This window comes from Crinia signifera, chromosome 3, assembly GCF_055691185.1.
Source record: "Crinia signifera chromosome 3, ASM5569118v1, whole genome shotgun sequence".
NCBI lineage: Eukaryota > Metazoa > Chordata > Amphibia > Anura > Myobatrachidae > Crinia > Crinia signifera.
The window spans coordinates 16,903,564-16,926,435 of NC_139219.1; the positions used below are offsets into that span (position 1 = coordinate 16,903,564).

The 22,872-nt window shown below is 48.1% G+C and overlaps 1 protein-coding gene across 2 annotated transcripts in view; it reads right to left on the reverse strand.

The window, feature by feature from the left end:
• The window catches only part of DAAM2 (dishevelled associated activator of morphogenesis 2), a 221,729-nt gene extending 209,953 nt beyond the window's left edge, over positions 1-11,776 (reverse strand). For both annotated transcript variants that reach the window (XR_014471555.1, XM_083175405.1), the window contains exon 1: positions 11,557-11,776. Coding sequence is in view for 1 of the 2 variants with exons in the window: in XM_083175405.1 (XP_083031531.1) it covers positions 11,557-11,662 (106 nt within the window). In the remaining variant the exon portion in view is untranslated. The remainder of the gene's footprint in view (positions 1-11,556) is intronic.
• Between the last annotated feature and the right edge of the window lie 11,096 nt (positions 11,777-22,872).

Here is a 22,872-nt window from a genome sequence, read left to right on the forward strand (position 1 = left end):
TGCCGGACCCCAGATCTGATATATACCACAGCAGCACAGAGACACCAGCTCCTATAATACAGTGTACACGGTGCTTGTCCCGACAGTGCGTACAGGAATGTCATTCCTTATATCCATTTTTCTCGGTATCCAAATAGTGCCAAAAACAGCCCCACAATCTACAACTGTATAAAACAACGTGGTTATTTCATTTCTTCCCTGCTGATCCCACTTGGCAATCCCTGTACATGATCACAGTAACAGACAATATGTCCTCAAGTCATAACACGCACACGCTGAAACAAGACTTCTCCATCGCATGCTAACCACTGCCAAATGTCCTAATTAAGGATGTCATTAGTGATCAGGAACAGGCACCAGGACGAGTCTGCTCTCGGAATCAATTCATGCATAGCCGTAAAATCAGAGCGCAGCCACCATAGCACAGTCACACGCATGTCCGGGCACTCACATGGAACATACATACATTGGAGGTCATTCTGGTTAGTTCGCTCCTCTGCATGTGCGGGCTCTTTGGGCAAATGGATGTGGTAAATTGTTTATTCGCTGATCCCTTCACATGGGCCCTTATTCTGATCGGTGCGGCCGGATCCGAATATGCGGCCAGGACCGTGCGTGCGAAACCCCGCCTTCCATACGGATCGCCAACTCCGTCCTTACGCGGCAAGAAGCTGTCCGAACGGACCGCATGTGTATTTTTCATGGAATACGCCTCCTCCATCTCAGGGAACCTCCCCCATCATTCGATGGTCGCAGACCATCGAATGCAGGACCGAGTGCTCCACCAGCTCCCGCAACCTCAGACCACACGGACATTTCTCTGTGCAAAAGCATGGATCTGGGCGGGCAGCTGACATCCGGCGATGTCATATGTCCGCCCCCTACACGTGCGTCACGGCCGCATTACCATACGTACGCCCAGCGTTTGCATGGGAACGCCCATGAAACGCGGGGCGTATGCATATGGTAATGAGCCCAAATAGCCCTTCACGCCCCTCTCCACCCCCTGTTCGTAGTGTTCACATATCATGCGGGATTTGGCCGTACGCCCCGCTCGCACATGCGCAGAGACGCCTCTGCACATGCGCAGACACAAAACATCGGCGGCACGAACGCACGCGGATATTACCGCACCAACCAGAATAAGGGCCATGGAGCAGTGTGGGCAGGTGGCCTGGGCACAGGTAATGCCCATTGGAACGCCCATGGGCGTCCCCTTGGCAATGCTGGGCGTTCCCATGTTAATGGCACCATGACGTAGGTGTCAGGGGGTGCAGCTAATAAGGATCAGGGGGGGGGGGGGTCAGCTACCCTCCCTGTTCACGTAGCAGGGTGCCGCAAATCTAAGTCACCAGAGAGTGACACCATTGAATGATTTCGCAGCTTTGTGAGTCAACCAGAATGACCTCCATAGAGCTGTATCTCGCAGGACAGTGGTCTGGGAGTTTCTTCAGAGGCACAAAGCAAAGACAATTGCTGGCCCCTCCCTCCGGAGCCGCCCTAGGGTCTACTCAATGCAAATGTTTTGTTAATAATGTCTAACCTTCCCTAAATGTCTGCAGAGGGGTCTAGCACTTCACCTATACACATTACACCACGGCTGCAGAGGGGTCTAGCACTACACCTATACACATTACACCACGGCTGCAGAGGGGTCTAGCACCACACCTATACACATTACACCACGGCTGCAGAGGGTCCTAGCACCTCACCTACACACATTACACCACGGCTGCAGAGGGTCCTAGCCCTTCACCTATACACATTACATCATGGCTGCAGAGGGTCCTAGCACCTCACCTATACACATTACACCACGGCTGCAGAGGGGTCTAGCACTACACCTATACACATTACATCATGGCTGCAGAGGGTCCTAGCACCTCACCTACACACATTACACCACGGCTGCAGAGGGGTCTAGCCCTTCACCTATACACATTACATCATGGCTGCAGAGGGTCCTAGCACCTCACCTACACACATTACACCACGGCTGCAGAGGGTCCTAGCCCTTCACCTATACACATTACATCATGGCTGCAGAGGGTCCTAGCACCTCACCTATACACATTACACCACGGCTGCAGAGGGTCCTAGCACCTCACCTATACACATTACACCACGGCTGCAGAGGGGTCTAGCACTACACCTATACACATTACACCACGGCTGCAGAGGGGTCTAGCACCTCACCTATACACATTACACCACGGCTGCAGAGGGTCCTAGCACCTCACCTATACACATTACACCACGGCTGCAGAGGGGTCTAGCACCACACCTATACACATTACACCACGGCTGCAGAGGGTCCTAGCACCTCACCTACACACATTACACCACGGCTGCAGAGGGTCCTAGCCCTTCACCTATACACATTACATCATGGCTGCAGAGGGTCCTAGCACCTCACCTATACACATTACACCACGGCTGCAGAGGGTCCTAGCACCTCACCTATACACATTACACCACGGCTGCAGATGGGTTTACCTATACACATTACACCACGGCTGCAGAGGGGTCTAGCACCTCACCTATACACATTACACCACGGCTGCAGAGGGTCCTAGCACCTCACCTATACACATTACACCACGGCTGCAGATGGGTTTACCTATACACATTACACCACGGCTGCAGAGGGGTCTAGCACTTCACCTATACACATTACATCACGGCTGCAGAGGGGTCTAGCATCACACCTATACACATTACACCACGGCTGCAGATGGGTTTACCTATACACATTACACCACGGCTGCAGAGGGTCCTAGCACCTCACCTATACACATTACACCACGGCTGCAGATGGGTTTACCTATACACATTACACCACGGCTGCAGAGGGGTCTAGCACTTCACCTATACACATTACATCACGGCTGCAGAGGGGTCTAGCATCACACCTATACACATTACACCACGGCTGCAGAGGGGTCTAGCACTTCACCTATACACATTACACCATGGCTGCAGAGGGGTTCACCTATACACATTACACCATGGCTGCAGAGGGGTCTAGCACCACACCTATACACATTACACCACGGTTGCAGAGGCGTTCACCTACACCATGGCTGCAGAGGGGTCTAGCACTTCACCTATACACATTACACCACGGCTGCAGATGGGTTTACCTATACACATTACACCACGGCTGCAGAGGGGTCTAGCACTTCACCTATACACATTACACCACGGCTGCAGATGGGTTTACCTATACACATTACACCACGGCTGCAGAGGGGTCTAGCACTTCACCTATACACATTACACCACGGCTGCAGAGGGGTCCAGCACCACACCTATACACATTACACCACGGCTGCAGAGGGGTTCACCTATACACATTACACCATGGCTGCAGAGCGGTCTAGCACCACACCTATACACATTACACCACGGCTGCAGAGGGGTCTACCACTTCACCTATACACATTACACCACGGCTGCAGAGCACTACACCTATACACCTTATACCACGGCTGCAGAGGGATCTAGCACCTCACCTATACACATTACACCACGGCTGCAGAGGGGTATAGCACTTCACCTATACACATCACACCATGGCTGCAGAGGGGTCTAGCACTTCACCTACTGTATATACATTACACCACAGCTGCAGAGGGGTCTAGCACTTCACCTATACACATTACACCATGGCTGCAGAGGGGTCTAGCACTTCACCTATATACATTACACCACGGCTGCAGAGGGGTCTACCTCTTCACCTATACACATTACACCACGGCTGCAGAGGGGTCTAGCACTTCACCTATACACTTTACACCATGGCTGCAGAGAGGTCTAGCACTTCACCTATATACATTACATCACGGCTGCAGAGGGGTCTAGCACTTCACCTATACATCTTATACCACGGCTGCAGAGGGGTCTAGCACTACACCTATACACATTACACCACGGCTGCAGAGGGGTCTGGCACTTCACCTATACATCTTACACCACGGCTGCAGAGGGGTCTAGCATTTCACCTACAGTATACACATTACATCACGGCTGCAGAGGGGTCTAGCACTTCACCTATACACATTACACCACGGCTGCAGAGGGGTCTAGTACGTCACCGATACATCTTACACCCTGGGCAGAGGGCTCTACTACCTAGTGGACAGGGGTTTTCAAAGCAGTGGAGGAACAAACCACATAGTAAAGAAAAGCTAACCAGTCACCCAGTGGTACAACAATAAACTTGCCCCCCCTCACACCAGGTGCTTGTGCCACAACTGCACTCAAGGCGCCTGTGCCACAACTGCACTCAAGGTGCCGTGCCACAACTGCACTCCAGGTGCCCGTGCCACAACTGCACTCCAGATGCCCGTGCCACAACTGCACTCCAGATGCCCGTGTCACAACTGCACTCCAGATGCCCGTGCCACAACTGCACTCCAGATGTCCGTGCCTCACTGTGCCCTGACCACATCTGTATTGAGTTTGCAAATTCAACTGTCATTGGCTAAAGTGCCATTGTTTAAGAGTGGAGATACTGTACATCCAAGAAGGAGTTAAATCCAGGAAGGGGTTAAACCAGGGTGCAAGAGGCATGTGTCCTTGCTGTTTCTGTTTGTTGTTACTTTCTCTTTGCTAGAGGCCCAGGTACCTGACCCGTTAAAGGGTCCACACAGTGCGCAACAGTAATCTTCACAGAAAAACTGACAAGCAATCTCACACCGGAGAGCGCGTGGCCGGACACTGTGAGGAGGGTCAGACCGACTGCAGGACAGATAGGAATCTTTACGTTTGATTACTGTTAATTACTGTTCTGTAATACTATTGTACTGGTATTGAATACTGAGTGATGTGATTTAGTTTCCACAACTAGGTAAAAATAAGTGGGAACAAGGTTGAGAATCTCCGACCAGTGTGCATCTTGTAAGATGTATTTGCCGATGGACATTGGGTTCAAAGGTGAATATGTCTGTACCAGATGTAAGCAGGTGATTGCTCTGGAAGCCAAGGTCAAGGATCTAGTAACACATTGCAACACTGAGGGAGATGTCTCGCCTTGAGTTTGCAGCTTACCGTCGCTGCATTAGAGGAACAGGGGGCTCAGGTGGGGTCAGCGAGGAAGACAGGATTGGTAGATGCAGGGCCGGCGCCACCACTAGGCAGCTCTAGGCATTTGCCTAGGGCGCCGGCCACTGGAGGGTGGCAGTTCGCCCCTCGCCCCCCGCATGGTGGTGAGCGTAGGTGCTGGAGCGGGCAGGGGTGTCCGTGCCGCAGGGGTACCTGCGGCGCTGTGTATAAAGCTGGCGGCGGGGTCCCTGCAGTGAATAGGAAATAACTAGCGTTATGCGGCGGCGCGGGAAGCGCTGCTGGGTTTGAAAACACTTGCCTGCCTGAGATTCAGCCAATCAGCGTGTGGCCAGTGTTTTCTTTAAAATCAGAAGCGCTTCCCGCTCCGCCGCATAGCCCGGCGGATAGCTCTATTTATTTCTTAATCACTGAAGGGACGCCGCCGCCAGCTTTATACACAGTGCGCTCCTGTCAGATGCCGGCACGGACCCCGCTGCACACTCCCCAGACAGCACAGCAGGTACAAACACCACCACCCCCCCCCCCACCACCCCCGGCCACGGGGGCGCCCCCACCCGACTCGCCTGGGGCGTTCTGGTGAATAGACGACAGAGGAAGCGGCAGGCAAGCTCTGAGCTACCAAACCCTCGTAGATATGCCAAAATGGACGCAGAAACTATGGTTGGGAGCGAGGAGCTGACAGGGAAGGGTTCCACTAGTAACCAGAGGAATACCCCCTCTGGCAGGGAGGGTAATTCAGAGAGGAAGGGCCCAAGGCGGATAGTGGTGGTAGGGAGGTGAAGTGATAAAGTGCCTGGTACTTTATCTCCGGCCAATCAGCTCCTGACTGTTAAGTTACAGGCTGGGTTTGAAAAGGGACAGTTAGGAGATGATTGGCCGGTGATAAAGTACCAGGCACTTTATCACTTCTCCTCCCTTATCACTGCTTTATACATCTACCCCTCAGTTCCTAAAAAACTGGGCGAACTTCTCGATAAGGCGCCATCTCTTTTGCCGTGCCGGATTGCACCTGAACGAGGAGGGGGCAGGGGTGCTCGGCGGTAGAATGGTGGGAAGGCTTGAGGAGATTATAAACTAGGCGGGTGGGGGGAGGTATAGTAAGAAACCTTAAACCAATAAATGAGTGTAGAATAGAGGACAAAGACAGCTACATTGTGGAGGAAGCAAGGGGAAGGGACACACAGCCAAATACAAATATTGTCCATGGTACTGATTTATCATTTCAGGAACCTTCTGCAACTGTAACAGGTAACATGACAAGGGCAAAGGAAAGACGAGATCTGAAATGCCTGAATGCTGGGAGTTTAACTGGTAAAATGGGGGAACTAGGGACCCTAGATTTGGAGGAAGATTGTCTTGTGCCCTCTCCACATCTGCACCCACTGTGCCCTCTCCACATCTGCACCCACTGTACCCTCTCCACATCTGCACCCACTGTGCCCTCTCCACATCTGCACCCACTGTGCCCTCTCCACATCTGCACCCACTGTGACCTCTCCATCCACTGTGCCCTCTCCACATCTGCACCCACTGTGCCATCTCCACATCTGCACTCACTGTGCCCTCTCCACATCTGCACCCACTGTGCCCTCTCCACATCTGCACCCACTGTTACCTCTCCACATCTGCACCCAATGTGCCCTCTCCACATCTGCACCCACTGTGCCCTCTCCACACCTGCACCCACTGTGCTCTCTCCACACCTGCACCCACTGTGCCCTCTCCACACCTGCACCCAATGTGCCCTCGCCACATCTGCACCCACTGTGTCCTTTCCACACCTGCACCCACTGTGCCCTCTCCACATCTGCACCCACTGTGCCCACACATCTGCACCCACTGTGCCCTCTCACATCTGCACCCACTGTGACCTCACCACATCTGCACACACTGTGCCTTAACCACATCTGCACCCACTGTGACATCTCCACCCACTGTGACCTCACCACATCTGCACCCACTGTGCCCTCACCACATCTGCACCCACTGTGTCCTCTTCCCATCTGCACACACTGTACCCTCTCCACATCTGCACCCACTGTGCCCTCACCACATCTGCACCCACTGTGCCCACACATCTGCACCCACTGTGACCTCACCACATCTGCACCCACTGTGCCCTCACCACATCTGCACCCACTGTGCCCTCACCATATCTGCACCCACTGTGCCCTCACCACATCTGCACCCACTGTGCCCACATCTGCACCTACTGTGCCCTCACCATATATGCACCCACTGTGCCCACATCTGCACCCACTGTGCCCACATCTGCACCCACTGTGCCCTCACCACATCTGCACCCACTGTGCCCTCACATCTGCACCCACTGTGCCCACATCTGTACCCACTGTGCCCACACATCTGCACCCACTGTGCCCTCTCCACATCTGTACTGTATAAAACGTGAGTGCAGAGGGTGAGCATCCCCCACTCCTCCGTGTATATGTAAAATAAACACGGTCGCCGTCACCCCAGCAGTAGTTACAGATAGAAGCCCGAGGCTGCCAGGAGCAACGCTTTCCCAGCACGGTGCCGTTTGCTATCCCCAACAGTGTCCAGCCCAGACAGCCTGTCACTCATAGGGGGGTGTTCAATTGTTTTTCCCCAGTATTTCCACTCGCTATCCCCGGGGGTGGTGAGCTCAAATGCGCAAATGTGTTGCTAAACCTGACAAGAATGAGCACGATATGTGCAAAGAAATAGAACAATTGAATACCACCCATACAGTACAGTCATAGAGCAGGATCCTATAGCTGACTTATTGCATCTGACACAGAGAAAGAAACACGGGGAGACGGTTATGGACTGTCCAAACTTCTTAGGTTCCCCATTGGGAAGCTGTCATTGTTCTCTGTCTCACTGGGATGGGACACTACTACTGCTGTCACACTGAGCTCCCTGTAGCTGTATTACCCCCTTCATTCACATGAGGCAGCACCGCCCTCTGCCAGCCGCATCTGGTACTGCAGTCCCACAAATAACCACAGGCTCATTCCTCTTCTGGACATAAAATCTAAACAGTGCAATTACAAAGGAAATGCTTCCAGCTCCTCCAAAATAAAATGTCTGCAAGAACCTCTGTGTTTTAGTGTAGCGTACGAACACAAACTGTGGGGTACTAACAGTCCCAGCATGCTAGCCTTAGACAGCCTCCTCCCTCTTTTCATGCCACAGTCACCTGTACTGCGCTACTTTCATAGAGGTGCTTTATTGTTGAACTCATTCCCAAAGCTACAGGCGCTTGCAGAACTCACAGGTTCACGTATCAGCATTGTCAGCATTGTTAACCCTTCACCAAGCCATGTGCCACAATAGGTCTAACATACCGTATATATATACCTATGTACACACATACACACACACTCAGTAACGGTACAGACATATGATATATTCTGCAATTCAGTATGAGTACACAGGAACAAGACTGACAATAAAAACATGTTTACCCTTGCAAAGCAGCGGCTGCTCCATGTGAGTACTGAGGGGGGCCCGTGTCACTCAGTACTGAGGGGGGTCCCTGTGAGTAATGAGGGGGGGCCGTGTCAGTACTGAGGGGGGTCCCTGTCAGTAATGAGGGGGGGCCGTGTCAGTACTGAGGGGGGTCCAAGTGAGTACTGAGGGGGGGCCGTGTCAGTACTGAGGGGGGTCCCTGTGAGTAATGAGGGGGGTCCGTGTCAGTACTGAGGGGGGTCCCTGTCAGTACTGAGGGGGGGCCGTGTCAGTACTGAGGGGGAGCCGTGTCAGTACTGAGGGGGGGTCCATGTGAGTAATGAGGGGGGCCCGTGTCAGTACTGAGGGGGGTCCCTGTCAGTAATGAGGGGGGGCCGTGTCAGTACTGAGGGGGGGCCGTGTCAGTACTGAGGGGGGTTCCATGTGAGTAATGAGGGGGGCCCGTGTCAGTACTGAGGGGGGTCCCTGTCAGTAATAAGGGGGGGCCGTGTCAGTACTGAGGGGGGTTCATGTGAGTACTGAGGGGGGTCCGTGTCAGTACTGAGGGGGTTACATCCATCTTTCTATTATTACTACAAGAAATCAAAATCTTGACAAGAATTTCTAGTATCTACAAAGTGTCAATCAGTGCACATTCCATACACCAGACATACATCATACATGTACACCAGTCCTCTACTAAACATGGGTACCAGACATACATCATACATGTACACCAGTCCTCTACTAAACATGGGTACCAGACATACATCACACATGTACACCAGTCCTCTACTAAACATGGGTACCAGACATACATCATACATGTACACCAGTCCTCCCCTCCACATGGGTACCAGACATACATAATACATGTATACCAGTACTCCCCCCACATAGGTACCAGACATACATCATACGGGTACCAGACATACATCAAACATGTATACCAGTCCCCACTATACACATGGGTACCAGACATACATCATACATGTACACCAGTCCTCTACTAAACATGGGTACCAGACTTACATCATACATGTACACCAGTCCTCTACTAAACATGGGTACCAGACATAAATCATACATGTACACCAGTCCTCCCCTCTACATGGGTACCAGACATACATAATTCATGTATACCAGTACTCCCCCCACATAGGTATCAGACATACATCATACGGGTACCAGACATACATCAAACATGTATACCAGTCCCCACTATACACATGGGTACCAGACATACATCATACATGTATCACAGTCCTTCCTCCACATGGGTACAGACATAAATCATACATGTATACCAATACTCCCCTCCACATGGGTAAAGAAATACATATATGTCAGTCCTCCCCTCCACATGGGTACCAGACATGCATCATACATGTACTCTCCTCCTCAGCTGTGTTGGAGACATGTCATCTGTACACATCACATATACCAGTATCCCCTACACATGGGTACCAGGGATGCATCATACATGTTCTCTCATCAGCTGTCATGGAGACATGTAATCTGTACACACCACATATACCAGTATCCCCCTTCACATGGGTACCAGACATGCATCATACATGTACTCTCCTCCTCAGCTGTGATGGAGACATGTCATCTGTACACATCACATATACCAGTATCCCCTACACATGGGTACCAGGCATGCATCATACATGTACTCTCATCAGCTGTCATGGAGACATGTAATCTGTACACACCACATATACCAGTATCCCCCTTCACATGGGTACCAGACATGCATCATACATGTACTCTCCTCCTCAGCTGTGTTGGAGACATGTCATCTGTACACACCACATATACCAGTATCCCCTACACATGGGTACCAGACATGCATCATACATGTACTCTCATCAGCTGTCATGGAGACATGTAATCTGTACACACCACATATACCAGTATCCCGTACACATGGGTACCAGACATGCATCATACATGTACTCTCCTCCTCAGCTGTGATGGAGACATGTCATCTGTACACATCACATATACCAGTATCCCCTACACATGGGTACCAGACATGCATCATACATGTACTCTCCTCCTCAGCTGTCATGGAGACATGTAATCTGTACACACCACATATACCAGTATCCCCTACACATGGGTACCAGGGATGCATCATACATGTACTCTCCTCCTCAGCTGTCATGGAGACATGTAATCTGTACACACCACATATACCAGTATCCCCTCCACATGGGTACCAGACATGCATCATACATGTACTCTCCTCCTCAGCTGTCATGGAGACATGTAATCTGTACACACCACATATACCAGTATCCCCTACACATGGGTACCAGTCATGCATCATACATGTACTCTCATCAGCTGTCATGGAGACATGTAATCTGTACACACCACATATACCAGTATCTACTACACATGGGTACCAGGGATGCATCATACATGTACTCTCCTCCTCAGCTGTCATGGAGACATGTAATCTGTACACACCACATATACCAGTATCCCCTACACATGGGTACCAGGGATGCATCATACATGTACTCTCCTCCTCAGCTGTCATGGAGACATGTCATCTGTACACACCACATATACCAGTATCCCCGCCACATGGGTACCATACATGCATTATACATGTACTCTCCTCCTCAGCTGTCATGGAGATACAACCAGGGCTCATGTCAGTGTCCTCAATGCTGGATCACTCAGATATGTGCGTACAGACATCAGAGCTCAGTAATGCCCTCACAGAGACCCTCACCCAGGCCAGGGTGGCACAATAACTGCAGCATCATCGCCATACACCCAGGGACAACCAGGACTTGTACAGATCCACTATGGCATATTCCTGCCCAACAACAGAACATGCATCTTGTCAGCAACGAGGACCTCATGACGCCCCCAAATCTGCCAGTCCTGCAAATGCCATCTGCCCCATGCCACCCACTGCCCACAGCATCACATAACCAGGTGCTGGAGGGTTAATAGCACAGGACAGCCCCCCTCCCAGTACAGATCCTCGGGATAACAGGGGTGCCTGCCTCAGGCTGGGCAGTGTGGGCTCACCAGTGGTGCTGCTCTCAGACTGGCAGTGGATCCATCCCGGGGCGCAGTGTGGCTGAGGCTCTGCACAGGGTGTGTGTGTGTGTGTTCTGCAGGAACTGCTTCCCATTCCAGAGCTGAGTGAGTGAGGAGGCACTTGTAGGCTGGGCCATTCCCCTCTGCTACCGTGCAGCAATCCTTAAAGGCACAGCTCTCCAGCCTGCAGAAACATGTGGCCTATTTACTAACTGTTCCTGCAGAGAGATCCAGGCGCGCATCATCATTGCAGCCTTCAGTGGGGGTCATTGTCACAGATGAAATGCACTTTCTGTTTCCTTCACTCAGCAGTGTGGATGACCCCCCCCCCCCCCCCCCATGTATAATGCCCCAGTCCCTGACCTGTCACCTGAGCAGGGGCATGATGGCAGCACTACAGCACAGAGTTAAACTCTGCTGCTCAGCCAGGGTGACTGATATATCTAATGCCAATTATAGCCCCAACCTTTCCTGTGTAACAGTTGTCAGAGGGTCACACTGTCCAGCCTGGGTCATCCACACAGTACTACCGCCTCTGCTATTCTCTATGGGGTATGTTTACTAAAGTGATGGGGTTTTTTTTATAGCAACCAATCAGATTCTAACTAAATGATATCTGATTGGTTGCTATAGCTTCCGTTCTAAAAATCCAAACTTTAGGAAAATTACCCCTACAGGCCCATACACACTGGACGATTTTGAGCTGTAAGCAGCTCACTTTTATCCAGGGTCGCCTATCCGCCCAGAATTTCTGGGAGGGTCCGGTAAATCGTACCCCTTTCCCGGCCCCCCAGAAAGGAAGACAAGTCTCCCGGAATGCTGGCAATCTACTGCAACCCCCCCTCTTTGAGGGGTCTGTAGTACCAAATGATGCAAAGCATGTCATTGCAGCCCCGCCTACCGCTGTGCAATGCTTAAAATTATGGCATTGCATGACAAGGGTGTGGCCACGATAAAGCGATTGCGCTGGAAATGCCCCAATCAGGATGTCCCTCCGTAGCTCCCCCCCCCCCATTCCGTTCCTTTCCCATCCCGTCAGCGGCTCCTCCCCTTGCCTTCTTCCTGGAGAAGGCAGCCAGAATTTAGGCAACTATGCTTTTTACCGTTTGAGCTGCTTTCAGCTCAAAAGCCACTCGGTGTGTATTTCCCTTGGCGGTGAGCGCTGACGCGAATTCCTGCATCATCGCCGACCGCAGCCGTGTGGAGGGCTTCCCATAGCATCCTGCGATGGAAAGCTGCCCACCCGGGCAAAAATCGCTCGGTGTGTGTATATGTATGTACTGAGCAGTTTTCAGCCCACCGATTTTCACATAGCAACTCACATACACGTTGGGAAAAAAGTACCACTGCTCCTATTATGTAAGTCATTCTCAGTATATGTTGATACGTGTATATTTGCAGCTGTGTATAATTCGTCATCTACGCATTTTACCGTCATATATGGGCAGGACAAAAAAAAAACGCTCCCAGAGGTAAAAAATTCTGGTTTGGAAGACGTAACAGTGTTCACTTTATCAGATTTTTCTTATATGAGCAAAGGTGAAACGGATGCTATTAAAAGTGTGAAATCTAATGTCGCCATCATTATCCGTGCAGGTGGAGTGGTGGTGCTCAATAAAGGCGACTATGTGACGGAAGACAATAGACAACTTTTAGACCCAGTGTGTTACAGAAAACTTCGATATGACCGCATAGCAGGCTTTAAAAAATACAGGCTGGTTTGAGCAATGGGTGGATTGATGGTAGTATGGCCAAATTTTTGATTCAAGGTTTTTCAGTCACCCCATTGCTTTACATCCTCCCTAAAATACATAAGACCCTACTGGGAGACCTTTATGTCAAAGTCTCTCCCAACATGTGGACTTCTTTTAGCAAATGATAGTATTAACATTTACTAACATGAAAGATACAACAGATTTCTTAAACATAATCAAATCATTTGGAGCACAGCCCCCTGGTTGTTTACTCTTGACCTGTAACATTACAAGCCTCTACACGAATATTGAGCATAGATGATAGATGATTGAGGATAGAATGGAGGCAATTAGAAAAGCTATTAAGGCCGATTTTTGCTACACAGGCCCACTGGCGGAATATCTTTTGTTGTTAAATAGTCTTATTTTGCACAAAAATATTTTTTTATTTGAGAATTCTTTTTATTTACAGTTGCAGGGGACAGCTATGGGGTCAAACATGGCCCCAGCGTATGCTAATTTAGTTATGCATAATTATGAAGTAATCATCATCCTTAGCACTTTTTAAGGTGGCTTGTTTTGAGAGGGTACAACAGATCCTAAGGCTTGTTTTGAGAGGGTACAACAGATCCTAAGTTGATGCCTCAATTCAGAGATGTTTGATACTTGACAAACACTGCTGCGACCGACAAAAGAGGTTACGAAAGTGGATCAATTGATTATACCAACTACCTTCTCAATAGCCTCTCATTATTTAAGAAATTTGGTGCTTAAACACTGCCACATTTTGGAGACAGATCCATTAATGAAGATATATTGCTCCAACCAGCCAATGTTTGCCTATAAGAGGCGCCAGAACCTAAAAGATCAGGTGACTTTCTCAGATATCAGTCCAACAGCAAGCCAGATTAGCTTGCTGTCCCTAATAATGGAGCCTACTGTTGTAGTGGTTTTATGAACTGCCAACACTTGCTGGTAGGGGAGTACTTCAGGCACCCCTTGACGGGTATGATGTATACTCTTAAACATTGACTTTCTTATGAGAGAAAGTATGTTGTCCGCTTGATAATATGCTCATGTCATCGGCTATATATTGGCAAGAATATACGGATGCCGAAAGAGCGCATTGCAATGCATCGTTCTTCGATTAAAAAAGTAGTGCCCTAAATAAACTAGGGCACTACTATGGTTGCTAAACTAGGGCACTAGTATGGTTCATAAAATAAACTAGGCCACTACTTTGGCCCATAAAATAAACTAGAGCACTACTATGGTTCATACAATAAAAAAAGGGCACTACTATGGTCCATAAAATAAACTAGGGTACTACTATTGTTCATAAAATAAAAAAGGTACTACTATTGTTCATAAAATAAAAAAGGGCACTACTATGGTCCATAAAATAAACTAGCGCACTACTATGGTTCATAAAATAAACTACTTTGGTCCATACAATAAAAAAGGGGCATAAGATTAATACTTGATGCAGAAAGAGGTCTCTCTAGAAGCATTTAAACTGGGGCCCATTCAAAATGTAGCTGTGGAGTCCACACAGTTCTCGTTACACTCCTGTGCATTTTAATACAAAAGAAATACAGATCGTAAATAAATAGATTGGTGAAGACTTATTATTGGGCAGTGTCATTACCAATACCATGGATGGACTGTAGGAAGCTGCCTAGCAAATACTCGCAGGTTTGCCAAAACCGGTGGTTGTCCAGTTGTTGGTCTACAAGTTCCCACATACCGTGGGAGCTTCATTTGAGCTTGAACATCCTGGAGTTTTGTAGATATACAAGCTCAAACATTTTGGAATTTGTAGTTCCACAACAGCCTAACCGCACAGATTGCAACCAATGGACAATGCAAATGCAGAATATTTTATGGAGAACAAAATGTTAAAAAATTGGAACAACTATTGGACACTCTGCCATGAAAGTGCTGCAGCTTCCTCTAGTACACGGGGAGCTGGGTGCAATTATCTGCTGGGAACACAACAGGTTAAGCCACAGTCGTTAATTTGATTAAATATTAAAAGGATAAATGAGTCAAATTAAATATTAATAAGAGATTCAACACTGATACAATATTGCGTCCGTTCTGATACAGATATGAGTTTAACATAACCTTTAGCATCTATTGTTAGTTACAGAGAGTTGATGAACACTGTTCCCAGGTGATTCTACACTTCCTTATATCTGCTCAGAGGGGATAGCTCTGTGTACTATACCCCTGATGAGGGCAGCATGGACGGTGTAGTGGTTAGCATTACTGCCTCACACTAACACAGCACTGAGGCCGTGGGTTCGATTCCCACCATGGTCCTAACTGTGTGGAGTTTGTATATTCTCCCCATGCTTGCGTGGGTTTACTCCAAATACTCAAGTTTCCTCCCATAATCCAAAAATATACTGGTAGGTTAATTGGCTCCTAACAAAATTAACCCTAGAATGAATGTGTGTGCTTGTATGTGGTAGAGTATATATGGACTAATTCGGGTTGGCTCGTTAGGCAGCGTACATTCGCAAGCCCATAAACACCTCTTCCTTGTCTCCACCAATGAAAAGGAATTAGGCGAGTGTAGGGATCACTTTGTATTTTCTGCAGCCCTGTTCTGCTGAACCCTACAGGCTTCTTGCTCTTTGTACACACACTTTTGTTTGATAAAATAACACTGACTCACCTGTTCACACCTCGCACAGCCGCTTCCTGCTGGCTCTGCCAGATCACACAGTATTGTGTAGTCTGCGAGGCTGACACTCACTGGGATACGCAACGTCACCTTGTGAGTTTGGGTCTCCCAAGTGCTTGTGCCCGCATAATGGATTCTGGGTACTGAATGGTCCAAAATGCACTTTTTTTGGGGGGGGGGGGGGGGGGGGGGATATAATTTTTTAATTAGAACTACTTCTGCAACCTGGAAGAAATCAGTGAAATCATTTCAGAAATTACTATGACTGAGCACTTGGTCTAGATAATGGGTAGGCAGTGGTGCAAGAGAAGGGGAGGCAGGCACTAATTTGTCCATGGCCTGCCTAGGCTCTCTACGCTCCTGCGGGTAGGTAACAATGGTCCCGATTCAGGCCTGTTTGCTAGGCTGTGTATACTAACTATGGAAACTCAGGGGCAGATGTATGAAGCAGTGATAAGGGAGGAGAAGTGAGCCGGAGGAGTGGCCCATGACAACCAATCAGCACTGAAGTAACATCTATCATTTGCATAACATAAAATTATACAGAGCAGCTGATTGATTGCCATGGGCCACTCCTCCTCTGGCTCACATCTCCTCCCTTACCACTGCTTCATACACTTACCCCTGAATATCGTACACTGTACATGCAATCTTCTCATCTCAGACAGGCAGCTCTGAAAATCAATGAATTCCAGAGATTCTGCTTGCAAGAGCTTAAAACAGATACGTTTCAGATCACTTTTTGTTGCTTTCTCAGGGGTTAAGAAGATATAGCGAAACACGGTTGCAAATTTGCAGATCTTGAAACCATTGTGAAAAATCATCTTGCAGAGAAATGTCCCCCTTCTACTGGTGTATGTATATTTTATTCTGCATGCTAGCTTACCTATCAAAAGTTGTACATTTTAGGTATTTAAATGTGATATATGTTAGATGCATGAGGTTAAGAAGCCATTTTTTGCTTGACAATAAAAGTGATGAACAGCCCTAGAATGATACTACAATATCCAATAATATTCCACATCTTGGTGCCAAAATATATAATATATATATATTATTTCTAGAAGGTGATTTTTGGTGATGCTCCCTTTCTCTCCCTTCATAATTAATCAACATCAATAAATGAGGAACCATTTTAAAGATGACGTTCTCCGCTTCTGAAGAAATTGTTCATTTAGAATTTGCACATTGTATTGTTTGTCGAGATCGAACTTACAAATTGACTTTTGGTACATTCCCATGTGAAATTTTTCGCAGCGGCCACCTAGTATTTAATAAATCACAATCAATGTACAAATATTAAATCAATCTTCTGTTCTCAACCTAAGATAATAAAAAAAATCAATTAGAATGTCAGAATACCGTATGTAGTATGATAAAGAGGAGTTATAATTAGAAAACAGGGATCTGATGGTAATGAGTTTAGAGGATACCGAGGCCACTCAATAAACCAAATTATTACTCCTTAACAGAAAGTGATTTTTGCAGGGACACTAATCTGTTTCAAACTTGCTGTATATGGAGAGATGTAGCTGTGAAGGCAGAGATGGAAGGTCGGAGCAGATAGGGACTGTGGACGGAGAGGAGAGTTTGTGGAATAAAAAATGTCACAGCTCAAAGTGAAAGTAAAAACTGTCACAGCTCAAAGCAAAAGCTTATGTCTTGTATGCACCCACTGTTCTTTTCCTACACTGAGCGAATTCACACTAGTATGCTACGCAAACTGACTTAATAGTCTGCCCAAACAGATCATCTTACCTTTGGGAAAATTACATCTGTACAAGTCACAAAGATTTTCCATGGTCTTACAGATTAGTAAACAAAATGCTGCATAATGATAGTTCTAGGGTGGGAACTCGTGCGGATACAATGCAGCTCTCAGAGAGGAGGATATACAAGCATTGCTGTTTCCTTTCAAGATGACATCTTTCCAGTCATTTTCTGCACTTGTTAACTTTTTACAACCTTGTCGGCCAGAGGGCTAGATTCTCTAAGCTTCAAAAGTGATAAAATGGAGAGTGATAAACAGCCAGCCAATCAGCTTTTACCTGCCATGTCACAGACTGTGTTTGAAAAATGTCAGACAGGAGCTGATTGGCTGTCTGTTTATCACTCTCCATTTTATTACTTTTGAAGCTTAGAGAATCTGGCCCTTAGTCACTACTGAGGACACTCAACAGCAGAAGTGTGGGATAAGAAGGATGGGCCCAGATCGGCCCACTGGCCAAAGGCGGGAATCAGGAGAGAGCAAGCAACCTTTTGCTGGGTGCCGGACGCGGTCCCGACGGTCGGGATCCTGACAGTCATTTACACGATGTCGGGATCCCGACTGTCAAAATGCCGACAGCCGGGTGCCTGATGGCCACCGGCTATTCTCCACGTGGGGGTCCACGACCCCCATAGAGGGAGAATAGAATAGGTGGCGAGCGTAGGGAGCCACCGTGCCCGCAAGGGGCTTTGTTGCACTCACCATGTTGTCTGAGTCCAGGCAGTTGGGATCCCGACGTCGGGCTAATGACTGTCGGGATCCTGACTGTCGGTACCCTATACCACACCCCCTTTTGCTGAGGACCTTTACAAGGAAGAAAGGTAGCATTAAACGCAAGTCATTATTTAGTTAGGGTGTATCAACTTGGGGTGACGTTCTGATTGGCCAGAGATCCCCTAAATGCCTCAGTAGGGTGAGAGACAATAACTGCCTAGGGGCGGACAATGCAGTACACAAAGTGTTTCGCTCTGGGGTTGGGTACAAATAGACGACAATCTTAATTTCAACATGAGAATGTCGACAAAGTTATAATGTCGACTTTGACCATGTCAAAACTCCTCATGTAGACAGTCAGACAGTCCCAAGAGCACCAAAGAAGACTGGAGGAGAGGAGGAGGGGTCCATCTGCATCCCGCTCTGCCTCGTTCCCCTTCTCCCATACTCGGCTCCATCTTTCTGCTGTTGCCAATGGGGACTGGCTCTTATATGTGAGGTAGCCGGCCAGCTCCTTGTCCCTGCCGCTGGAGGTTCTGAGCGAACCCAGCCACCCAGGTAGGCGCCACACACTCCTGCCATCCAGGTACTCTTTCCTCAAGCCAGATGCAGAGGCCTGGTCCCATGGCCCCACCACCCCTTCCCCATTACAGACAGCAGGGAGAGAGAGGATTAACGGCTGCTGCTGGAGCCTCTCTTTCTAGCCAGCACACATTGGGGCAGATGTATTAAGCCTTCACAAGAGATAAATGAAAGGGTGATAAAGAGAGATAAACATCCAGCCAATCAGCGCCTTACTGACTTACAGCCGGTAACATGGCAGTTAGCAGGTGATTGGCTGGACGTTTATCTCTCTTTATCTCTCTCGCATTTATCTCTTGTTAAGGCTTAATACATCTGCCACATTATACTGTAATATTTGATTGGGGCCCTTACAATTGTATTGTCCAGGGGCCCCCACAAAACTTAATCCGGCCGTGTATGCAGTGGTCAGTAGGTTACAGAAAGCTATCGACAGGTAGATCTGTGCAGTTGTCAGCAGAACATAGGGTGCTGTAATTTGTAAGACATGGAGAGCTGTGCAGTGGTGAGTAGGTTGAACAACACTGTGTAGTGGTCACTAGGACAGGAAGAGCTGTGTAATGATCAGTAGGACAGGAATAGCTGTGCAGTTGTCAGTAGGACATGGGGTGCTGTGCAGTGCTGAGTAGGACATGGAGAACTGTGCAGTGCTCAATATGAGAGCTGTGCAGTAGTGAGTAGGCTAGAGGAAGCTGTGTAGGGGTCAGAAGGACAGATGGAGCTGTGCAGTGGTCAGTAGGACATGGAGAGCTGCGCAGTGGGGAGTAGGACATGGAGAGCTGTGCAGTGGTGAATAGGTTGGAGACTTCTGTGTAGTGGTCACTAGGACAGGGAGAGCTGTGTAATGATCGGGAGAACAGGAATAGCTGTGCAGTGCTTAGTATGACATGGAGAGCTGTGCAGTGGTGAGTGGGCTACAGAAAGCTGTGTAGAGGTCTGTAGGACAGGTAGATCTGTGCAGTGGGGAGTAGGTTAGAGAAAGCTGTGTAGGGGTAACTAGGACATAGCGAGCTGTGCAGTGATCAGTAGGACATGGAGATATGTGCAGTAATGAGTAGTCCTAGAGGCAACGGAACATGCTGCGCTATATAAGAAACTGTAAATAAATAAATAAATAAATAGAGAAAGCTGTGTAGTGGTCAGTAGGACTAGGACATGTAGAGCTGTGCAGTGGTAAGTCGGCTAGAGAAAGCTGTGTAGACGTCAGGAGGACAAGTAAAGATGAGCAGCGGTTGGTAGGAATGGGAGCGCTGTGCAGTGGCTCAGCAGGCCAGGTAGAGCAGGGCAGTGGAGAGCTGTGCGGTGGTGAGTAGGCAGCTATGCAGTGGTAAGCTGGGTGGTGTGAGAGCTGCGCACTGATCAGTAAAACAGAGAGAGCTGTGAAGCGGTGAGATATAAAGCACAGTGTAGGGGGAGATATAAGCAGAGTAAGCTGTGATTTCAGCACGTGCTGTTTTCATTATCTATTGCCAAGTGATGACCGACCTCCAGATCTGTTCTATTAATACTCTGAGGCTGGAGCCAGCTGACGGGACAGAATAAATTAGTTACCATGTGTGCAGACTTCTACTACATAGGATGGGCTAGACTGTACTGTACTTACAGATGGCATGTGTGTGCAGACTTCTACTACATAGGATGGACTAGACTGTACTGTACTTACAGATGGCATGTGTGTGCAGAGTTCTACTACATAGGATGGACAATAGGCTGTACTGTACTTACAGATGGCATGTGTGCGCAGACTTCTACTACATAGGATGGACTAGACAGTACTGTACTTACAGATGGCAATATGTGTGCAGACTTCGACTACATAGGATGGACTAGACTGAACTGTACTTACAGATGGCATGTGTGTGCAGAGTTCTACTACATAGGATGGACTAGACTGTACTGTACTTACAGATGGCATGTGTGCGCAGAGTTCTACTACATAGGATTGACTACAGTATAGGCTGTACTGTACTTACAGATGGCATGTGTGCGCAGAGCTCTACTACATAGGATGGACTATAGGCTGTACTGTACTTACAGACAGCATGTGTGCGCAGAGTTCTACTACATAGAATGGACTAGACTGTACTGTACTTACAGATGGCATGTGTGTGCAGAGTTCTACTACATAGGATGGACTATAGGCTGTACTGTACTTACAGACGGCATGTGTGTGCAGACTTTTACTACATAGGATGGACTAGACTTTACTTTACTTACAGATGGAAATATGTGTGCAGAGCTCTACTACATAGGATGGACTATAGGCTGTACTGTACTTACAGATGGCATGTGTGTGCAGAGTTCTACTACATAGGATGAACTATTGGCTGTACTGTACTTATAGATGGCATGTGTGTGCAGAGTTCTACTACATAGGATGGACTATTGGCTATACTGTACTTACAGATGGCATGTGTGTGCAGAGCTCTACTACATAGGATGGACTAGACTGTACTGTACTTACAGATGGCATGTGTGTGCAGAGCTCTACTACATAGGATGGACTATAGGCTGTACTGTACTTACAGACGGAATGTGTGCGCAGAGTTCTACTACATAGGATAGACTATAGGCTGTACTGTACTTACAGATGGCAATATGTGTGCAGACTTCTACTACATAGGATGGACTAGACTGTACTGTACTTACAGATGGCATGTGTGTGCAGAGCTCTACTACATAGGATGGACTATTGGCTGTACTGTACTTACAGATGGCATGTGTGTGCAGAGCTCTACTACATAGGATGGACTATAGGCTGTACTGTACTTACAGATGGCAATATGTGTGCAGACTTCTACTACATAGGATGGATTATAGGCTGTACTGTACTTACAGATGGCATGTGTGCGCAGAGTTATACCACATAGGATGGACGATAGGCTGTACTGTACTTACAGACGGCATGTGCGTGCAGAGTTCTACTACATAGGATGGATGATAGGCTGTACTCTATTTACAGGCGGCATGTGTGTGCAGAGTTCTACTACATAGGATGGACTAGACTGTACTGTACTTACAGATGGCATGTGTGTGCAGAGTTCTACTACATAGGATGGACTATAGGCTGTACTGTACTTACAGATGGCATGTGTGTGCAGAGCTCTACTACATAGGATGGACTAGACTGTACTGTACTTACAGATGGCATGTGTGTGCAGAGTTCTACTACATAGGATGGACTATAGGCTGTACTGTACTTACAGATGGCATGTGTGTGCAGAGCTCTACTACATAGGATGGACTATTGGCTATACTGTACTTACAGATGGCATGTGTGTGCAGAGCTCTACTACATAGGATGGACTAGACTGTACTGTACTTACAGATGGCATGTGTGTGCAGAGCTCTACTACATAGGATGGACTATAGGCTGTACTGTACTTACAGACGGAATGTGTGCGCAGAGTTCTACTACATAGGATAGACTATAGGCTGTACTGTACTTACAGATGGCAATATGTGTGCAGAGTTCTACTACATAGGATGGACTAGACTGTACTGTACTTACAGATGGCAATATGTGTGCAGACTTCTACTACATAGGATGGACTAGACTGTACTGTACTTACAGATGGCATGTGTGTGCAGAGCTCTACTACATAGGATGGACTATTGGCTGTACTGTACTTACAGATGGCATGTGTGTGCAGAGCTCTACTACATAGGATGGACTATAGGCTGTACTGTACTTACAGATGGCAATATGTGTGCAGACTTCTACTACATAGGATGGATTATAGGCTGTACTGTACTTACAGATGGCATGTGTGCGCAGAGTTATACCACATAGGATGGACGATAGGCTGTACTGTACTTACAGACGGCATGTGCGTGCAGAGTTCTACTACATA